The sequence below is a fragment of the Penicillium pulvis genome (assembly GCF_028828015.1).
Source record: "Penicillium pulvis strain IBT 33274 chromosome Unknown contig_7_segment1_segment0, whole genome shotgun sequence".
NCBI classification, from domain to species: Eukaryota; Fungi; Ascomycota; class Eurotiomycetes; order Eurotiales; family Aspergillaceae; genus Penicillium; species Penicillium pulvis.
This window is the reverse complement of record NW_026643079.1, coordinates 338,521-355,679: the sequence shown is the minus strand read 5'-3', so window position 1 is coordinate 355,679 and position 17,159 is coordinate 338,521. Positions and strand designations below refer to the sequence as shown.

At 48.5% G+C, this 17,159-nt stretch overlaps 8 protein-coding genes across 8 annotated transcripts; 3 read left to right on the top strand and 5 right to left on the bottom strand.

Annotated features, from left to right (window-relative positions):
- Positions 1 to 1,100: 1,100 nt before the first annotated feature.
- On the bottom strand, positions 1,101 to 3,113 carry N7503_008069 (sugar porter family MFS transporter; the record flags this gene model as incomplete). Its single annotated transcript, XM_057067616.1, has 4 exons — positions 1,101 to 1,766; positions 1,821 to 1,868; positions 1,916 to 2,673; positions 2,729 to 3,113. The coding sequence occupies 4 exons, from the start codon at positions 3,111 to 3,113 to the stop codon at positions 1,101 to 1,103; spliced, it is 1,857 nt and encodes a 618-aa protein (XP_056918471.1).
- A 1,394-nt stretch (positions 3,114 to 4,507) lies between these two features.
- Positions 4,508 to 5,575, top strand: N7503_008068 (amidohydrolase family protein; the record flags this gene model as incomplete). Its single annotated transcript, XM_057067615.1, has 2 exons — positions 4,508 to 4,809; positions 4,861 to 5,575. 2 exons carry the CDS (start codon positions 4,508 to 4,510, stop codon positions 5,573 to 5,575), a joined length of 1,017 nt encoding a protein of 338 aa, XP_056918470.1.
- A 175-nt stretch (positions 5,576 to 5,750) lies between these two features.
- Positions 5,751 to 6,746, bottom strand: N7503_008067 (uncharacterized protein; the record flags this gene model as incomplete). Its single annotated transcript, XM_057067614.1, has 2 exons — positions 5,751 to 6,066; positions 6,121 to 6,746. The coding sequence occupies 2 exons, from the start codon at positions 6,744 to 6,746 to the stop codon at positions 5,751 to 5,753; spliced, it is 942 nt and encodes a 313-aa protein (XP_056918469.1).
- A 124-nt stretch (positions 6,747 to 6,870) lies between these two features.
- Positions 6,871 to 8,126, bottom strand: N7503_008066 (E3 ubiquitin-protein ligase MARCH). The gene is made up of 2 exons (XM_057067613.1): positions 7,394 to 8,126; positions 6,871 to 7,340 (listed from the first exon to the last, which is right to left on the bottom strand). Exons 1-2 carry the CDS (start codon positions 8,066 to 8,068, stop codon positions 7,197 to 7,199), a joined length of 819 nt encoding a protein of 272 aa, XP_056918468.1. The 5' UTR covers positions 8,069 to 8,126; the 3' UTR covers positions 6,871 to 7,196.
- Positions 8,127 to 8,331: 205 nt separating this feature from the next.
- On the top strand, positions 8,332 to 9,368 carry pre8 (proteasome core particle subunit alpha 2; the record flags this gene model as incomplete). The annotated part of the gene is made up of 5 exons (XM_057067612.1): positions 8,332 to 8,375; positions 8,433 to 8,452; positions 8,511 to 8,561; positions 8,610 to 9,197; positions 9,250 to 9,368. 5 exons carry the CDS (start codon positions 8,332 to 8,334, stop codon positions 9,366 to 9,368), a joined length of 822 nt encoding a protein of 273 aa, XP_056918467.1.
- Positions 9,369 to 10,098: 730 nt separating this feature from the next.
- N7503_008064 (uncharacterized protein) lies at positions 10,099 to 11,124 on the top strand (the record flags this gene model as incomplete). The annotated part of the gene is made up of 1 exon (XM_057067611.1): positions 10,099 to 11,124. The coding sequence occupies one exon, from the start codon at positions 10,099 to 10,101 to the stop codon at positions 11,122 to 11,124; it is 1,026 nt and encodes a 341-aa protein (XP_056918466.1).
- A 22-nt stretch (positions 11,125 to 11,146) lies between these two features.
- N7503_008063 (uncharacterized protein) lies at positions 11,147 to 12,406 on the bottom strand (the record flags this gene model as incomplete). Its single annotated transcript, XM_057067610.1, has 5 exons — positions 11,147 to 11,350; positions 11,401 to 11,957; positions 12,013 to 12,065; positions 12,118 to 12,313; positions 12,361 to 12,406. 5 exons carry the CDS (start codon positions 12,404 to 12,406, stop codon positions 11,147 to 11,149), a joined length of 1,056 nt encoding a protein of 351 aa, XP_056918465.1.
- Positions 12,407 to 12,908: 502 nt separating this feature from the next.
- Positions 12,909 to 14,904, bottom strand: N7503_008062 (nucleobase:cation symporter-2 family protein; the record flags this gene model as incomplete). Its single annotated transcript, XM_057067609.1, has 4 exons — positions 14,706 to 14,904; positions 14,487 to 14,653; positions 14,256 to 14,435; positions 12,909 to 14,191 (listed from the first exon to the last, which is right to left on the bottom strand). Exons 1-4 carry the CDS (start codon positions 14,795 to 14,797, stop codon positions 12,909 to 12,911), a joined length of 1,722 nt encoding a protein of 573 aa, XP_056918464.1. The 5' UTR covers positions 14,798 to 14,904.
- Between the last annotated feature and the right edge of the window lie 2,255 nt (positions 14,905 to 17,159).

Sequence of the window (17,159 nt, the reverse complement as noted above, 5' to 3'; positions counted from 1 at the left end):
AGATAGTTTTCGTGCAGAACCAAGAAACCTCCGAGTGATGCTTCATCACTTTTTTTTGTTTGTGAGTGCAAACAGTGCAAACACGTGATTCCACTATTTATTTTTTCGCGCGGCGCCTCGCTTCTCCTTCTTTTCTTCGTTACGGAAAATTCACTGAAATATTATGGGATTTTCTTGACTCCAACCATGATTCGGGTTTCTTTATGACATTGAGATGCTGCAATGAAGCTTTCCATATGCAGTGCTCGCACAATGCCGGCATTGCATGAGCACAAAGCTAATTTTGCCTTGCCTCGAAAACTCTAACCACGCAGAATCCCGATCAATTAATAATTGACTGGTAAGTTCTTGTCTTTCTTTCCTTGCAACCCGCTTCAATGATGAGTATGATTATACACAGACCTGTTCCAAAAAACCTTGAGGATACCAGATCGATATTCAAATCTGATGAAGCTTTTCAATCGTGTTTTATTCAACACCATGTCTGATCATTGCTAATGACCATTCAGTAAACAGGAAACAAGATACCCAGACGACTATTGACCATATCTTATACACTAATCGGTGAGTCTCTTTGTTTCTTATCCCTCCCGCTTCAGTGATGAGTAAGATTTTACACAGACCTGTTCCAAAAAACTTTGAGGATACTAGATCGATAATAAAATCTGATGAAGCTTCTGAATTATCTTTGATTCAATACCACGGTTGATCGTTGCTAATGATCATTTCAGAACAGGAACTTCAAATACCAACCTTCTGTACACCAATTCAACGACCCTTCTATACACTGGTGAGTGCTTTTGCTTTTCATCCCTTCCGCTTCAATGATGAGTAAGATTTTACACAGACCTGTTCCAAAAAACTTTGAGGATACTAGATCGATAATAAAATCTGATGAAGCTTAGCCTCTTACTTTACTTGGCAATATGTTGTGATCATTGCTAATGATTATCACCAGATCCCAGAAGTCCATACTTTGAATGCTAGTGACAATATAATTGCTATATCATCCCGATACTCGTTTCAATTTGTAGACCAACTTGGATTATATCCGCTTCCGATACCATAGCCATTCGTATGATAAAATCTAGCTCTCAACCTCAAGCATTGTATCCCAGATCCTCCTGCACTGGACCCACGGCCTCCCTCTCATACAGAACCTCCGGTTTAATGTCCTGCCGCAAAACATACCTCTTCATAAAATACGGTATCTGCCTCAATCCATACTGTACATTAAATTTGGTCGGCACCGAAAAGACCTGATCCAACTCCTCAAGAGTCTTATTCTTCGTCTCAGGCATAAAAAGCAAAACTAGCCACCACCCAACAAGATTCCCCCCAGCATAAAAGGTAAATGCTCCTTCCGCTGTAAACGCACTCTGCATGGCTGGCCATGTAATGCCTAGTATGAAATTGAAAAACCACGTCGTGGCTGTTGCCAATGCCATCCCGTGTGGCCGGACATAGAGCGGATACGCCTCTGCAGAGTAGGTGAATGGTACTGAACCCGCGCCGGGGGAGTAGACCATGCCAAAAAGGTAAGTTCCCAGGACTATGCAGATAATTCTAGCGTTGTGGTCTTCTGGTATCCAGAAGCTGAACCCTGTGAAGAACATTGCTAGTGCCATTAGGGGAAATGTTACCAGGAGGAGATTGCGGCGGCCAAATGTGTCGATTGTGTAGATTGCCGGAATTGAGAAGAGCCAGTTTATCACGCCCCAGCCAAAGGAGACGAGCATGGATGAGACGGCAGAGAGATTTGCGTCCTGAGATTCATCAAATTGGATTTCCTTGGGGGTAAAACGCGGAGTCAAACATACCATGAAAATTGCAGATGAGTAGTACGCGATAACATTGACGCCGCAGAGCTGTTCCAGTCAATAGACGATCAAGTTCTTCGTAAGGTAGTTCTCACCTGCTGCATGAACATGAGAATCTGCGAGGCAATCATAGCTCGACGATTGCGAGGTACTTTGATAAGCTCCATTATACTGTTCTGTCCAAGCTTCATACTCTTCTTTGCTTCCAGCAACGTGTGCATATAGAACATGTCCCTTGCCGCCTGGATCTTATGATGCCGCAGTGAACACATCGACTCATAAGCGCGGTAATACTGATTCTGGCTCATATACCAACGCGGGGACTCGGGGCATGAGAAAACAAAAGTCAAAACAATGACAGCTGGGATCAATGCAGATCCCATCATGAATCTCCAGTTAAGACCGACGATCGTGGAAGGATCAGTGATCTGATAGAACGCCAAATCCGCTACATAGCCCAGCATGATACCGAACGCAGTCCACATCTGCCACTGCATCACCAGGGCACCGCGGATAGACGGTGGTACCGTCTCGGCTGCGTAAATAGGAACAGTAGCGGACTTAGGACCAATACCAAAGCCCAGTGCAAAGCGGGAGAGAAACAGGTTCCACCACTCTGATGCGAAGCCGGACCAAAAAACGGACAGGGCACTAAAGGCACATGTAATGAAGATTGTTCCACGTCGGCCGAACCATTGATTGAATGGGACTGTGAGCCAGCAACCGATGAAAGCGCAGCAGAGATAGGGAGCTGAGGTGATCAGGCCTAAGATCCAAGTACTTCGAGCACTGTCATCGGCGATTCCAAATTGATGCTTGTACCAAAGTTGGGCGCCGTTGATGGTGGTTTCGTCTTTGATAGATCTATGTCAGCTCTGTCATTCGGTTGGCTCTGGGGTGGTATTTACCCATTCCCTGAACAGCAGCAGATAGCGAACACAGCACAATCACCAGATACAATTTCTTTGGTTGCGACCATCGGTGCTCGACCTCGTGGAGCAGTATTGCTTTTTCTTGAGCCGTCAAGGCCTCTATACTCGCAAAGCGCTCTGGAGCTTGGGCCAACACCGCGCCCAATTCAAAGGCACGAATGTCCTCTTCATCACCTATCTCATGATTGAGCGCAAAGACACGACCCTGTTTCCGCAGCTCGGCATGGCTATAGCCAGCAAGCGGATTCGAGAGCTTAGCATTGAGATTGCGACGGGCGCGCTCGGCCGCATCGCCAACATTGTGCTGCGGCACGAATTCGGTGATCGGCTTTTCATGAAGGGACTCGTTCTTCTTCACCATTCTGACCTTGGTTAGGATGACCACAAGTAAAAGAATACTAGCGAGGAAGCATCGGTATTAAATGGGCATGAGAAGTATGTGGGTGGGCGAGATCAAGACAAAGAAATGGCCGGAGGCAAACATGTTGCTTGCTTTTTGAGTCTAGTGGGTATAGTAGTCCGTACTCGTCCTGTCAAAGAACAGACATCCAAGGATATAAGCAAGCTAGTGCAGAATACCGCCCGGTGGGGGATCGGTTCGTGTGTTCTTTCAAGTGATTGGTGGGCTGGAGAGTAAGCAGCCAGATAAACAAAGGATCATCGCTCGGTTTCTCAATTAGTGCAGGGGTACAGGCAATCTATTGGAGTGACTGGGCGCCGAGAGATGCACGGAGCAGTATGCAGGTAGAATCACGAGGGTGGATGAAGCATGGAGAATCATGGGCCCCCGAGTATTAGAAGGTGAGCTAGACCTTGAAACTATACTGTGATAGCGAGATGAACTGCATCTCACAAGGTCGCTTGGGGAGTATTTGGCTCGGAAGGTTGTTCATAGCTGCAGGGGCCATGTATGATCAGCGGCCTCTTCTGCCTAGGGTCACACCTAGGTAAGATATCCAGTAGTGGGTGCCCAGCCCTGTGACAGAGTATCAATTGTTCGTTTCTCTGTGAAAGTATCATTGAATTCATAATCTGATCGTGACGGATACTGCTTGTCAATTTACATATACACAAACCACTTATGCTCACAATCTTGGAAGTATATAATCTTTCAAGTGCATCCATGGATCACTCATTAGAATGGCTAAGTGGCGGACCGAGATTTAAGGATACTGCTGGAATATACCTCCAGCCTTGGAGTGATTTTGAGATGCCATTATTGCTTCAGCTCTTCCGCGTCACCCACCAAGGTATGATGAAGTTGGATGATAATTTTCCCGGTGATGACGTGTGCGATGCGAAAGTATATTATTTGCCTCGACAGAGTAGGCCGTCAACCATATATATTTAACAACATAGAATTACATGTTCACACAACCACTTGAGTTCGAATCAATCTGGTCTTATGAGCAGACCTTATTCGAAAAATCACTGCACCGCTGCATAAAGCTTATGAAGCGCCCGTCGGATAAAGGTCGGCTCGGCGTGGGGAAGCGGGCGATCCGCCCCGCAAATCCATGTAAAGCAACCGCCAGCGGATCGCCGACCGTCGGATAAGGAGCCGATTCAATCACTTCCGATCGTAACAGCTGAAATGCTCAGTGTCATGGAGCAGAGGCTTGAGACTACCTTCCGAAGGTGCGGGGAAAGTAACGCTGAGCCCAATATAAAGTGACACGGACAAATCACTCAACTGAACCCCTCACTTTCCTTCTTTTCATATACTTTGACCACCCATACTACCACATCACAAAAATGCTGGGAAAGATTGCCCTAGAAGAAGCTTTCGCGCTTCCCCGTTTCAAGGAGAAGACAAGATGGTGGGCTGGCATGTTCGCCACTGATGTTGATAAGCATACTGCCGAAATCAACGACGTGGATTCCATTCGGTTGAATTTCGCGGAGAAGCACGGCGTCGGTCTTCAGATTCTCTCATACACCGCGCCAGGTGTACAGGATATCTGGGATGCCAAGGATGCACAGGCACTCGCTGTTGAGATCAACGACTACATCGCCGAGAAGGTGCAAGCGCACCCAGACCGATTTGCTGCTTTTGCGTAAGTCCCATATATCGTGGCCATGGCACGTCGTATTAACGCTGCATTTAGAACCCTCTCCATGCACGACCCCCAAGAAGCAGCTGCAGAGCTCCGCCGCTGTGTAACAAAATACGGTTTCCTCGGTGCCCTCGTCAATGATACCCAGCGCGCAGGACCGGATGGCGATGACATGATCTTCTACGATAATGAGAAATGGGATATCTTCTGGCAAACATGTACCGAGCTCGACGTGCCGCTTTACCTCCACCCCCGCAACCCTACCGGCACAATCTACGAGAAGCTCTGGGCAGATAGGAAGTGGCTCGTTGGACCTCCTCTATCCTTCGCGCAAGGCGTGAGTCTCCACGCGCTGGGTATGGTCACGAACGGAGTATTCGACCGCCACCCCAAGCTGCAGGTTATCCTTGGACATCTCGGTGAACACATCCCATTCGATATGTGGAGAATTAACCACTGGTTTGAGGATCGCAAGAAGTTGCTCGGATTGCAGGAGACGTGTAAGAAGACTATTCGGGAGTACTTTGCACAAAATCTGTGGATCACTACCTCTGGACATTTCTCCACCCCTACACTGCATTTCTGTATGGCTGAGGTTGGGGCTGATCGAATTTTGTTCTCGATTGATTATCCGTTTGAGACCTTTGAGGATGCTTGCGACTGGTTTGACAAGGCTGAGTTGTCGGAGCCAGATCGGTTGAAGATTGGAAGGGAGAATGCTAAGAAGCTATTCAAGCTGGGTGACTATAAGGATAGCAATGCCTGATCTGCATCATCATGACTTACGTTTATTATAACAATGTTTTTGGTTATGGGGGTGTTTGTTGCAAATATGCTTAGTTATTTGGAATCCGCAGAATAAAAATGGGTATCTGGTCATCATATCATGCTCACATCGAAACTTCAGCTCGAGCTTGGGTATTCCATATCTCTCCTTCCCCTCACAATTTATCTTCCTCGAAACATCGTGCCACTTGAGAACCACCCGCGAGCTCCACCATGACCGGCGCAAAGAATCGGCTCTTGATACTGTGCAGAGCATCCCGGTAGATAGCGTAGCTTTCAATCGCACGGGACAGAACATCCCAGATAGCATGGAGTGTTCGGGTCAAATGCAGACGGCCGATATCAAGATTCTTCTCCTGGGTGATTTGGGTGTTGCGGAGATGGAGAAACGTGTTGTGGATCCACTCGTCGTAAAGATCGAGGTACTTGGAAAGAAGGGTCTGCTCAAGGTGTCGTGGTTTTCTGAGATGGCTGCCTGCCTGCGTTAGTCATGCTTCAATAAAGGCCTCGAAATATGGCACTAACGTAGCGACTAAAAGCGCCATCCGTCGGTATCGAGTCACCACTGCGACATCCTCGACGGCCAACAATCCCAAGGTGCCCGCAACGAAGCCAGTCGTCTCGACAAGCTCTTGCATCATCCCGTCTACCCATGAGGCAAAAGCGAGAACCAAAGTCGCGATTGACTGGGCATTGCCCGTAGCCTCTGAGTCCAGGAACTGTTCCTCATCGGAAAAAAGGGTGTTTTCCAGACGGATGATCATGTTGGTTAGTGCAATGAATCGCAGGCGAGTCCTCTGGCGAAGCTGCGGATGAGAGAGGGCTTCCTTCATGGCTTCCAGTGTTTTATGTTTCTTGTCTACCACTTGTCTGAGCACCAAGATGTGAGGGTCCACGGTCTGGGTGCGGATCTTGTCATGCATGACTGCAGTGAAGGCGACTTTGTAAGCCTTTTCGGTTTCTGCATCGGATACGGACGACTCGTCATCGTAATCTGGGAATGGCTCGGAGTAGATGTGTTCATGTCTCGACTCAGTTTGCTCCTGGTCTTCGGGCTTCAGCGTGGACGGTGGAGAAGCGTCAGCGTCCCAGTCGACGACGAGTTGGGAGCGGACTGAAGTCAGCAATGACATAGCAGATGGATCAGTCATGCTGTGTGCAGTGACATTGGAAGTAGAAGGCTAAAAGTAAATAGTGGTTGTGGTTTAGGAAGAAATGAAGTGAGAAAATGGCAAAAACGGTAAGGTAAAGAAGATGTGAATTCCGAAAATATTTCCTATTATACTTATTATTACTGTAGATATATTCCACTTCTCAATCCCCGAATGCATCGTGAATAGTGTCAGAGTCACATGAGTGACCCTGACAAAAAGAATGCCTTCTGAGTTAATTGAGATGTGGTCTTGCCTTCCCCTAGATGAAAGCCTGAATAGTGAAACAGACCAGTAACAGCGGAACAAGACGTTCCAGTAGTTACCGGAGCTATCTCTCAGGTGATTCCATCAAGAGTTGATGAAGGCAAACTGGTTCTTCGCACATTGACTAATCAACGTCTCATCGGAAAGGAGGACGGCAACTTAAGTAGTGCGATTTTGATATGATTACTCGGTTTTTGGGTGAGTAGAGGGTTCATCGGGTACCATTTCATCCTCATCCTCGTCGTCTGGTAAGGGGACGTCCATGACCTTTTCACCGGCCCATTGTAGGGTTCGTTTGCTCCAAGACCGGACACCCTTATAGACGGTCTGCAAAAATATGATTAGTAGATGAGGTAGCGTCTCAGCAATGCTCAGCATACCCAAAGGAAGGTGGCAACTCCCGCCACAATCACTAGCCAGTTCAAGTTGGCAGCGCGGTTGCGTCCAGTAGACCGACCATTGCTCACAACACCTGAGCCACGGATCCAGAATGGCGGCGAGAGGGTGAACAAGGCCCTGAGGAACGACGTCAGTCCCAAGGCAGCAAATCCTTTAATAAAGTGTTCAAGCCAAGAGGCCTCTTCGTCCAGCTCCAGGTATTCATCACCCAAGGGGCCGACGTAGAGCTCAATGACGGGGTCAGCAACAAATCCAAGTAAGAAAATAGTCAATAGAAGAATTGCCAGCGTAAGGGTCATCTGGGTAGCAGTGCTACTGATCCAGCGAGCCCACGTCAAACGCTCCAGGCGATATTGAAAACCGCAGGTCGGGCACTCCCAGTAATTCCGTGTGCCATACCCAGGGTTCGCATGTCGCCAGGACTGCAGGCAGCCTTCGTGTACATATCGCGAAGATCCTTTGCATTTGCAGGGGCGCAGCAATCGACCTGATTCCGGATCGCTGGACTCATAAACCAAGCGAGGTTTTTGGAGAAATTCCGAGGGCTGAACTGTGGGCCATACTGTTTCCAAGCAGATGCGACAGACTCGTGGGGGATAGCTCTGCTCAGAAGTCCCTAGCCCCGGTGAGTCCGACTCATTGCTTGGGGAGTCCATCGAGTGTATTGAGGATCATCTCCCAGAACTAAATCGCGGCAAAGACAAGAGAGGTTTGAAGGAAAAGCGGAAGAAGACAGATAAAGAAACTGTGGGAAAGACCTGAGGAACTAACCCGATTGGACTCACCGCCTTGGAGCAGCTCAGTCACAGCTACCTAAGCAACCGCGTCAAACGTCACCCTCCGTCTGCCTACTTATCCAACCTCCTTCTTCTCATCTTTTCGATCTCTGTGGTTTGGTGTTTGTATTCTACACATTATCATGGCTGACCGTTATTCCTTCTCCCTGACCACTTTCTCCCCCAGGTAAGTCGATGGTCCCAACCCCCAGCATTGGTCCATAAGCTAACCCATCCTCAACAGCGGAAAGCTGGTGCAGATTGGTAAGACCGAATCAAGAGGATAAGAGGGAATATCTTAGCAGTGACTAATTTTGGACAGAATATGCTTTAAATGCTGTTAACCAGGGTGTTACAGCCCTCGGCATCAAAGGTAAGGCTCCCATCTCAATCAAAACTTACAAAGCTAATAATTATCCAGCCACCAATGGCATCGTTCTTGCAACTGAGAAGAAGTCCTCATCCCCACTTATCGATCCCCCCTCTCTCTCGAAGATCTCCCTCGTCACCCCCGACATCGGTATGGTTTACGCCGGCATGGGCCCCGATTACCGTGTGCTCGTGGACAAGGCCCGCAAAGTGTCACACACTGGCTACAAGCGCATCTATAACGAGTACCCGCCGACCCGGATTCTGGTGCAGGACGTCGCCCGGGTGGTGCAGGAGGCCACGCAGTCTGGAGGTGTTCGGCCATACGGTGTCAGTCTGTTGATTGCTGGCTGGGATGAGGGCGTTGAGCCCCAGTCCGAAGAAGCTGCAACTGAGGAGAAGCCCACCACCAAGACCGGTGGGATCCTTAAGGGGGGTCCCAGCCTGTACCAGGTGGACCCCAGTGGAAGCTACTACCCATGGAAGGCGACGGCCATCGGCAAGCATGCGACAAGTGCCAAGACTTTCCTTGAGAAGCGATACACTGAGGGCTTGGAGCTGGAGGATGCCATCCACATTGCGCTGTTGACACTCAAGGAGACCATTGAGGGCGAGATGAACGGAGACACAATAGAAATCGGTGAGTTTGAGCTAGTTCGGCTGATTTTTACTTCAGGACTAACAAGAAATAGGTATTGTTGGCCCGCCAGCAGACCACCTGCTGGGCTTCGAGGGTGTGGAGGGAGCCCAAGGCCCTCGGTTCAGGACATTGACGAAGGAGCAGATCGAGGACTACCTGACCAACCTATGAGAGACACGATAGAAATCGAATGACATTTCATTTGTTTGAGCAATTCATAAATAGAATCGCGAGGACAACTACCGTTGCAGCACGGACCGGGTAGACGCCGCTTGACATTTGAAAGTCAGTCGACAGTAAAATGCCATATTCCGTATCTCCACGGCCCCATTCCACTTCCCTTTTGGAAGAACATTAGGTACTCACGTAAGTTTTCCAGGGGCTGAACCTCGGCAATTTCCGTCGCGTGAAGTGCTACGTATACCGCATGAACGTCCCGGGTACAAAGGTCTGTGCCCTTCCTGTCATTGACTGAAAGGAGGAATCCGGGAAAGACCCGACAAAGTTACAATCCTGCCCGCTAGTTCTTAGTTTCAGATTTGGCGCTATGAACAATGTCCTGGATCTCCCGTTACCCCGGGTTTGGCTAGACTAGATTCTGACTCGCTAACTCTCTTGTTTTGAGCCACTAACTACACTATTGGAAAAGTATTTGATTGTATCTGCCCCTGGGTCTGCAGGTCTAGAATCTACTGTTCTGCGATTTGTTGCATTTGTATCTGCTTGTACCACCCGTCTGTCTTTTTCTTCTTTCTTTCTTTCGATTCCCCTCTATCTTCTCTACGACTCCCCTTATACTATTCCCAGTCTGAGAATGTGGGTATACCAGACCGGGTGAAAGGCTCTACAGAGTCTAATCGCTCTGCATTATTCCTCCCCGAATGAATCGCCACTATACAAAATGCCCACAGCTATGCCGTCACTCCCCCAGGATCTACTAGATGGAATATCGGGAGCCCTTGCAGCAGAAGGAAATGTCCTACAAATGGTTCTCGTGACCTTCATCGCATTATCATGCTACAACATCGCCGAGCTAGTCGTCCTAGTGACAGCAACCTTCCGCCGTTGGCGCGGTCTATATTTCTGGTCGTTATTGACATCAGGCTGTCTTGGCGTGATACCATACACGATTGGATTTATGATGAAATTTTTCACACGAGCCGACTCTGTGCTATCCGTTACTGTCCTCACAGTTGGGTGGTGGACGATGGTGACCGGCCAATCAGTGGTATTATATTCGCGACTCCACCTCGTTCTCCGGGATGAGAAGACCTTGACCTGGGTCTTACGAATGATTGTGCTTAACTTCTTCCTCTTGGAAGTCCCCACTACCATCCTGACCTATGGAGCTAATGTCATCCATACGGGTAGCCTGGCCTGGGTATGGGGATACAATGTTATGGAGAAGGTCCAGTTGACCGGATTCACTATCCAGGAGAGTCTTATATCTACGCTCTACGTCATCCATACTGTCAAACTACTCCGTCTTGGTGCGGATGCGACCAGTCGTTCCAACTCGCGGACGATCATGTACCATGTTATCGGGATAAATTGTACTATCATGGCAATGGACTTATTATTGTTGAGTTTGGAATATGCGAATCAATATGCCGTCCAGATCGTGTTGAAGGGGTTTATATACTCCATCAAGCTGAAGTTGGAGTTCGCCGTGCTGGGTCGGTTGGTCGACATAATCCAGGGATCGAGGCATCCTATCTCGGTTGCTGTCGCTGACACACTGCCTCTTTGTTCATTTCCCCGTTTGCCCGAGTCTTCGAGTAGTTCAGAGCAGACCGATCCGGAGCCGGAATCTGAGCCTGAACCGAAGGATGTTATTGCTTCGCCGGACGGGGATGTGGTTGAGACGAGGGATTTTGTCGAATCGAGGCAGTCACGGAGACCGGTTTCATGGCCATGTATTGAGTAACGAGAATCTGAAGTATCCCGAATCATTCTTCGGCGCTCTTAGCACCGACTAATGTCTCATCATTCCAGTCAAATTCGTTTTCCGAGTCCTCATCCTGGCTGTCAGCAATCTCATTAGATGCTTTCCGCTTCCGACATGGCGTAGGCTGAGTCTGCTGTAATGGTAATGGTGGGTGCAAGCCCAAAAACCTCCGCTCGGCCACATCAATCCATTCACGAAGACCGTCCTAAACCTATTAGATGACGAAGCAAAAGTCATGGTAACGAATATACTCACCTCCTCAATCCGAAATGGAATAATCAACTCCCCGATCCTAACAGGGAATATCTTTCCACCTCTCTTAGTGATCTCCATAAACCGCTTATCGGGTAAATCCCGATACATAGCAATACGCGTCATAACATTCTGTTCCCATCCCCCGCCCGCAAGAATAGGCTGTAACGTTGCACGCAGTTGACCTTTGATTTTCGTATGTGCCTGATTAATAGCTAGCACGGCAATACCCCGACTCGCTAACCTGGCCAGGTGGACCGCTAAATCGGATGAAACATTCCACTTCCGATTAAGAAGCCACTGTAGCTGTGCCTTGTCGGTAATTTTGCCTTGGGATTGACGTTCTTTCAGCTCTGCTGCGTTGGGAAAGTAAGAGGGGAGTAATGAGGAGACAGAGTCGACTATCAAAAGAGAGGTTTCTTGGGGTGGGAAATCTTTGGGTGGATGGATTAGGAGGGACAGGAGATGGGGGAGAGTTGGGGTGCGGAGGTAGATTAGGTTTGTTAAGGGAATTTGTGTCAGTGCTTCAAGTCTGGGGAGTGGGATTGGGGAGCTCGTGTCTGATATTGTTAGACTGGATCCAGGGTGTACATGGTTGGAAGGCGTATCGCGTACCAATCCAGACGACTTTTCCGCCTTCACGAAGTGCATTTGATGCGATATTCATTCTATGTGGAGTTAATATCCCATGTGCTATTGATATATTGGGTTGATCCTCACGCTAATGCAGTTTTTCCCACGCCTGGTGGCCCAAATACCTCCGTCACTTGTCCACGCAGAATCCCGCCAGGTCGGCCCGGGTCTACCGACGCGCTATCCAGCGCCTGATCAAGACGCGCCAGTCCCGTGGGAATAGGCTCCCGGGAAAATTCAGATGCATTAAGAGACTGCGAGGCCGATATTGAGATGACAGGCTCTATCAAAGGATCAGTATGGTTTCCTGCACCTTGTGAGTCAACGTACGCGTATCCTGGCCGTCGGCACCGAACAGGTCGACAGTACCGCTCATTATGAATGGGCCCAATCAACTGAGATTAAAGACTATAACATATTGAGATCGACCATCAATTTGAATCCACGCTTGTCACGAAGATCGAGAGGTGTAGTCGAGTTGTGTGGGTCAAGTGGGTCCAGATCAAGTCGCGTGCGGCGCGCCGTGATGTGTGCGTGCAATTATCTGCGGTTTCTTCTTGGGTCTACGCCGCTGTCAACTTGATTTCGTAAAAGCTTTCTTCCGTATGTCGCATCCTGTATCATAGCTTCACAGTTTCGCCAATACACTACGACATTATCCCGGTGTAGTCAGGCGATTGGACCAATTGCTGCCACGCGCGTTAAACTATATGGCAATGTAATATGTTTTTGCACTAATATTCGAAGATTGAAGGGATTTGAGAATGTCAATTCCAGTTGATTCCATCAATGCAAAGTGCTAAGTACTACCTACTAGCTAGGTAGGGTCATGAAAGGCTATATACAAATACAAAACGCTAAACAATTAAAATCCCAATTTATGCAGTAGACTCCAACTTGCCAGAAGTTGTCACGGTAGGTTCAGCCTGCTCAACAACCTCATCCTCCGACTCCAAAACAGGAACCTCATCCGGCTCATCAGGAAGGATCAGGTTGAGAATAACACCCAAAATAGCAGTGACGGCGAATCCATTGGTCATCACCAAGTCAACGGCATTCAGCAGACCCTCCAAAGCATGGTTATCACCCGAATAGGTAAAGAAGTAACTCCACCACGAAGGAACAAGCGTGATACCCATTCCGAGCGCAAAGCTAGCAGTCAGGATAAAACGGTTGCGACGGGTAAAGTCAATCTGGGAAATAATGCGGATACCCGAGATAGCGACACTGCTGAACAGGAAAGTCGTCATACCACCGAGGACGGGGCTGGGGATGGACACGAGAGCAGCGGCGAACTTGGCGAACAGACCCATGACAACCAGGAAGAAGCAACAGCAGAAACCGGCGGTGCGGTTCGCGCACTTGGTAAGGGCGATGACACCGTTGTTCTGGGCGAAGACGGACATCGGGGAAATGGTCATCAATCCAGCGAGAACACAGGTAATTCCGTTTCCGAGAACACCACCCTGGATCCGGGAATCAAACATCGGGCCCTCGACTTGCAACCGGGATACATCGCAGGTGGCGGTAATATCACCGATCGACTCCATCATGATAACGACGTACAAAGCCAGCAGCGGCAGGATGAGCGGTGGGTACACCGATAGCGGGAAGGTATGGACCCAGGCGAATGAAATGACGGGCGCCTCAGCGATACCCGAGGACTCAAAGTAGTTGCATGCAGCAGCGACGATTGAACCAACCAGCAGACCAACGATGACGGCACAGGACTTCAGGATTGGAGGTCCGAACCGTTCGCATAGAATGATGGTTACGAAGACTAAGAATCCTAGACCAATAAACTGTGGACTACCCCACAGTAATGCGTGCGGGGCATCGGCACTGGGACACATGCTGCGAGGGGAGGGTCCACAGCCGGAACCACCACCCCAGTCCTCCATAGCGGATTGAATCAGGGAGGCACCGATCAGGAGGACAGTTGGGCCGGTGACGAGTGGGGGGAAGATGCGAGCCAGGAGGCGACTGCTCATGAACGAGAGACCAATTTCGAGAAGGGCACATAGACAGGATGTTCCGAGGAGGGCGCCGTAGCCCTTGTGGCAGGGAAGTTTGGTTCCGCTCGCGGAGGTAGGACAGTAGCCTGTTTCGTACATTTGGGTGAAGGCGCCTTCAGCGACAGTAATTGTGGCGAAGGATGTACCTGGAGGCTACAGTTAGTATGTGGAGTTCCTGTATCGCTGGGGTATATTTAAGGGATCACATACCGACAACGGATAACAATCCAGTTCCAATGTAGTATTTTGTGCCATAGATATGGAATCGGGTCATCTGGATGGCGCTGAGAAGACCTGATACAATTAAAGATGTTGAGACGAGGTACTGATAATCCTCTGTGCCAAAGTTGACACCGGAGGTACCACCGAGCATGATTGGTGGCGAAATGACTATTTTCGATCAGCGGATATTTTAACCCATTGTCTTGCGATGGTACTCACCACCAGCCAACATAGCGAGCGCATGTTGTAATCCGAGAATCAAAGCGAGAACGACGGGAACGCGATCATTCAGACCGAAAAACGGAGCGGATTTCCGAGCTTGTTTCGTGAAGGGTAGCTTTGGTGTAAATAGGTGGGCATAGTCGTAGTCGCCGATGAGACCATCGCTAAAATAATTGTCAATTGGATGATCTGAAGTAGAATTGGCGATGAGCATACCGAGTAGTAAAAGCTCTCACGAAGCCTCGTAGTTTGTCGCTGTAGGTGCGCTTGGGCGAGAGATCCGGACCAATCTGATCGGGGCCGTCCATGATGGGGAAGTGGATGTGTTTACTGGAGTCCACATCAACCTGGGGATGTCCCACACTATATAGGATTCCATGTCGAGATTCATGATTCACGCAATCACCAAAAAAAAATATCTAACCCCGGTCCCAATATCGTTAGCGGTCTGTGTGGGGAAAGGCAGATAAGATTTAATTCTCTATCATTAGGCAAGAGGATCGAGTAAATCTACTGTAACGGTGCCTGGTCCACTAAACTCCGTTCGGCTACCAGAGCCCACCTTGCACTCTTATCTGGGTGGGGCTTGTTCGCCTCCCACTTCAACCAATCAACTTCCAGTTGCCCAGACTGGATCCCGAAGTCTCGAGATAAGGAACCGAATATGTCTTTAGCCGCTATTGGATTTACGGTTCGTCCTCGTTGCCTTTCTACATGGCTGTCACTCCATTCCGTGCGTGTCGAGTGGGTCTGACCGTCGTTCTATGGCCTTTCGCCACCCTGTGATAGGCCCGGGAGCCATCGGGCACGTGTAAACACGGGTCCCCCGAGAATTATTCGACAGTCGGTTATCGTGATATCTGGGGTTTATCTCTGCTCTCCAAACCATCTGACGGAGCCCCCCGTGGATCATGGAAGGCGCCGATGCCTTATCAATATGACCTAGGGTGTCAGAGTTGTGGTATATGAGTTGACCAGGGATGAGAAGTCAAAGCACAAAGATATCTAATCTTCTGCGATTGATGCATTCAAGGTTTCTAGCCTTGCTTTGCTGCCTCGAAGCGAGATTAAAGAGACAAACTCGGAAAGTCCGAAGTGTCTAGTTAAAGAATAGGGTTGAAGAGATTTTAGGAAAAGTTAGAGACAAGTTATGCAAAAGGCCTCTTTGTTACACATTTTGATTTATATCGCGTCTATGGGGAACCTCAGTCCGGTAATCTAGTCCATTTTCGATCAACTCCGATGGCTGTGGTAATGGAAGAACTGTGGCTGATTCCTGATGGTTTGAACATGAAGCTATTCACAGTGTGCCTTCGTACTTTTGTAGTCAGCTTACCTGGGGTATTGCCACGGGAGCACTTACAAAACACTCTCTATATTCACTTTATTGCTTACAATTACAAGGTTCACCCACAGATCAAAACCCACGACTTCAAACAAACATTTGATGCTTGTGTCTACCTCAAATTATGAGTCAGGGAATTATGTAGCCATAGACAAGGTGGCGACTGTGCGTGGCCTTTAAGCCACCAAGTTGTGGGGTTTTTACCTCTTTAACTTTTCCGCTAGGCCTAATTATGACTAGGCCCGCGTGGAAGCTCAAAGAGTGACAATTCGAATAGGGAAATCGAATCTTCAAGCTTGGACTGCGATTCTCGGCGCATTAACACCCGACGCTTACTAACAACAATCAATATAGGAACTACATAAACTTTTTCTTCACTGAATAACATAAAGCATTGCTAAACTGGCGCAATTACTTAGCCATGGTGCCAGTAGTAATTACCTGGGGAACAAATGGCCTTCCAGTGTTCCGTTGACGTCTGGACACTCATCAGGTTTCTCAAAGCTAATTTAGCTAGCCCTATTCATAGAAAGTGCCCTGTAATTATTGCACATTTGCATTATTCATTGACAAAATTTCCATCCTCACCGTTGCCTTGAGCAAGAAGGCCCGAGGGCGGAGCCACGAGGCGTTCATATGGGTCCGAGAAACTCCCGTTGGTCTACCTTCGACCTTTCAAGATCTCGTTTTCTGGGTTGGGTTGTTTCTGCAGTCTAAATGCATCTTCCGGGATAACAATGTGTTTTGTTGTGAATTATTACTACATCTCTTTCGATATCATGACGGGTATAAGTCACGAAGCCAAGCCACGTGTCACATGCGAGGGGCCAACAGGGCTTCTGTATTAAGACTAGCGTATAACTTGCCTTGCAAATAATTATGGAGAACATGACGGCGAGGAACCAAGTGCGTTGATTAGTGGCTCATTTAATAACCAAATACGGATAGTCTCATCCAGTCTCTCTTCTAGAGTGGGGCTACTATTAGCTCCAGACTGAAGAACAACATTCACAGAATCATCCTTTTCTGAACACTCTACCATGCACCAGTGATAAAGTGTTGACAACAATATTAAAAGACGCAACGTGACTACTCAGCTCTGCGTCTTAACCGTTCGTCTTTTGCAAGTACTTAGCCGCAGCCTCAAGCCCTTTCAGTGTTTCTGTTACGATCCCCAATTGTCAAGGCTTGGTGGCCAGTGTCGATCACTCCAATATAACAAGTGATATCATTTAAAACAGCTCCTTCCGCCTATGTGACTGAACAGTGTATGGAACTATGTTGTATCAGGCTCTCTGGGCATCTCTTTCTAACCAGGAAAGGCC

Excerpts from the sequence above, each read along its gene's own strand:
- N7503_008066 (XM_057067613.1), bottom strand. The coding sequence starts at position 8,068 with ATGGACTCCCCAAGCAATGAGTCGGACTCACCGGGGCTAGGGACTTCT. Across the intron at positions 7,341-7,393 it reads GAGTTGCCACCTTCCTTTGG|ACCGTCTATAAGGGTGTCCG; the intron begins GTATGCTGAGCA and ends ATATTTTTGCAG.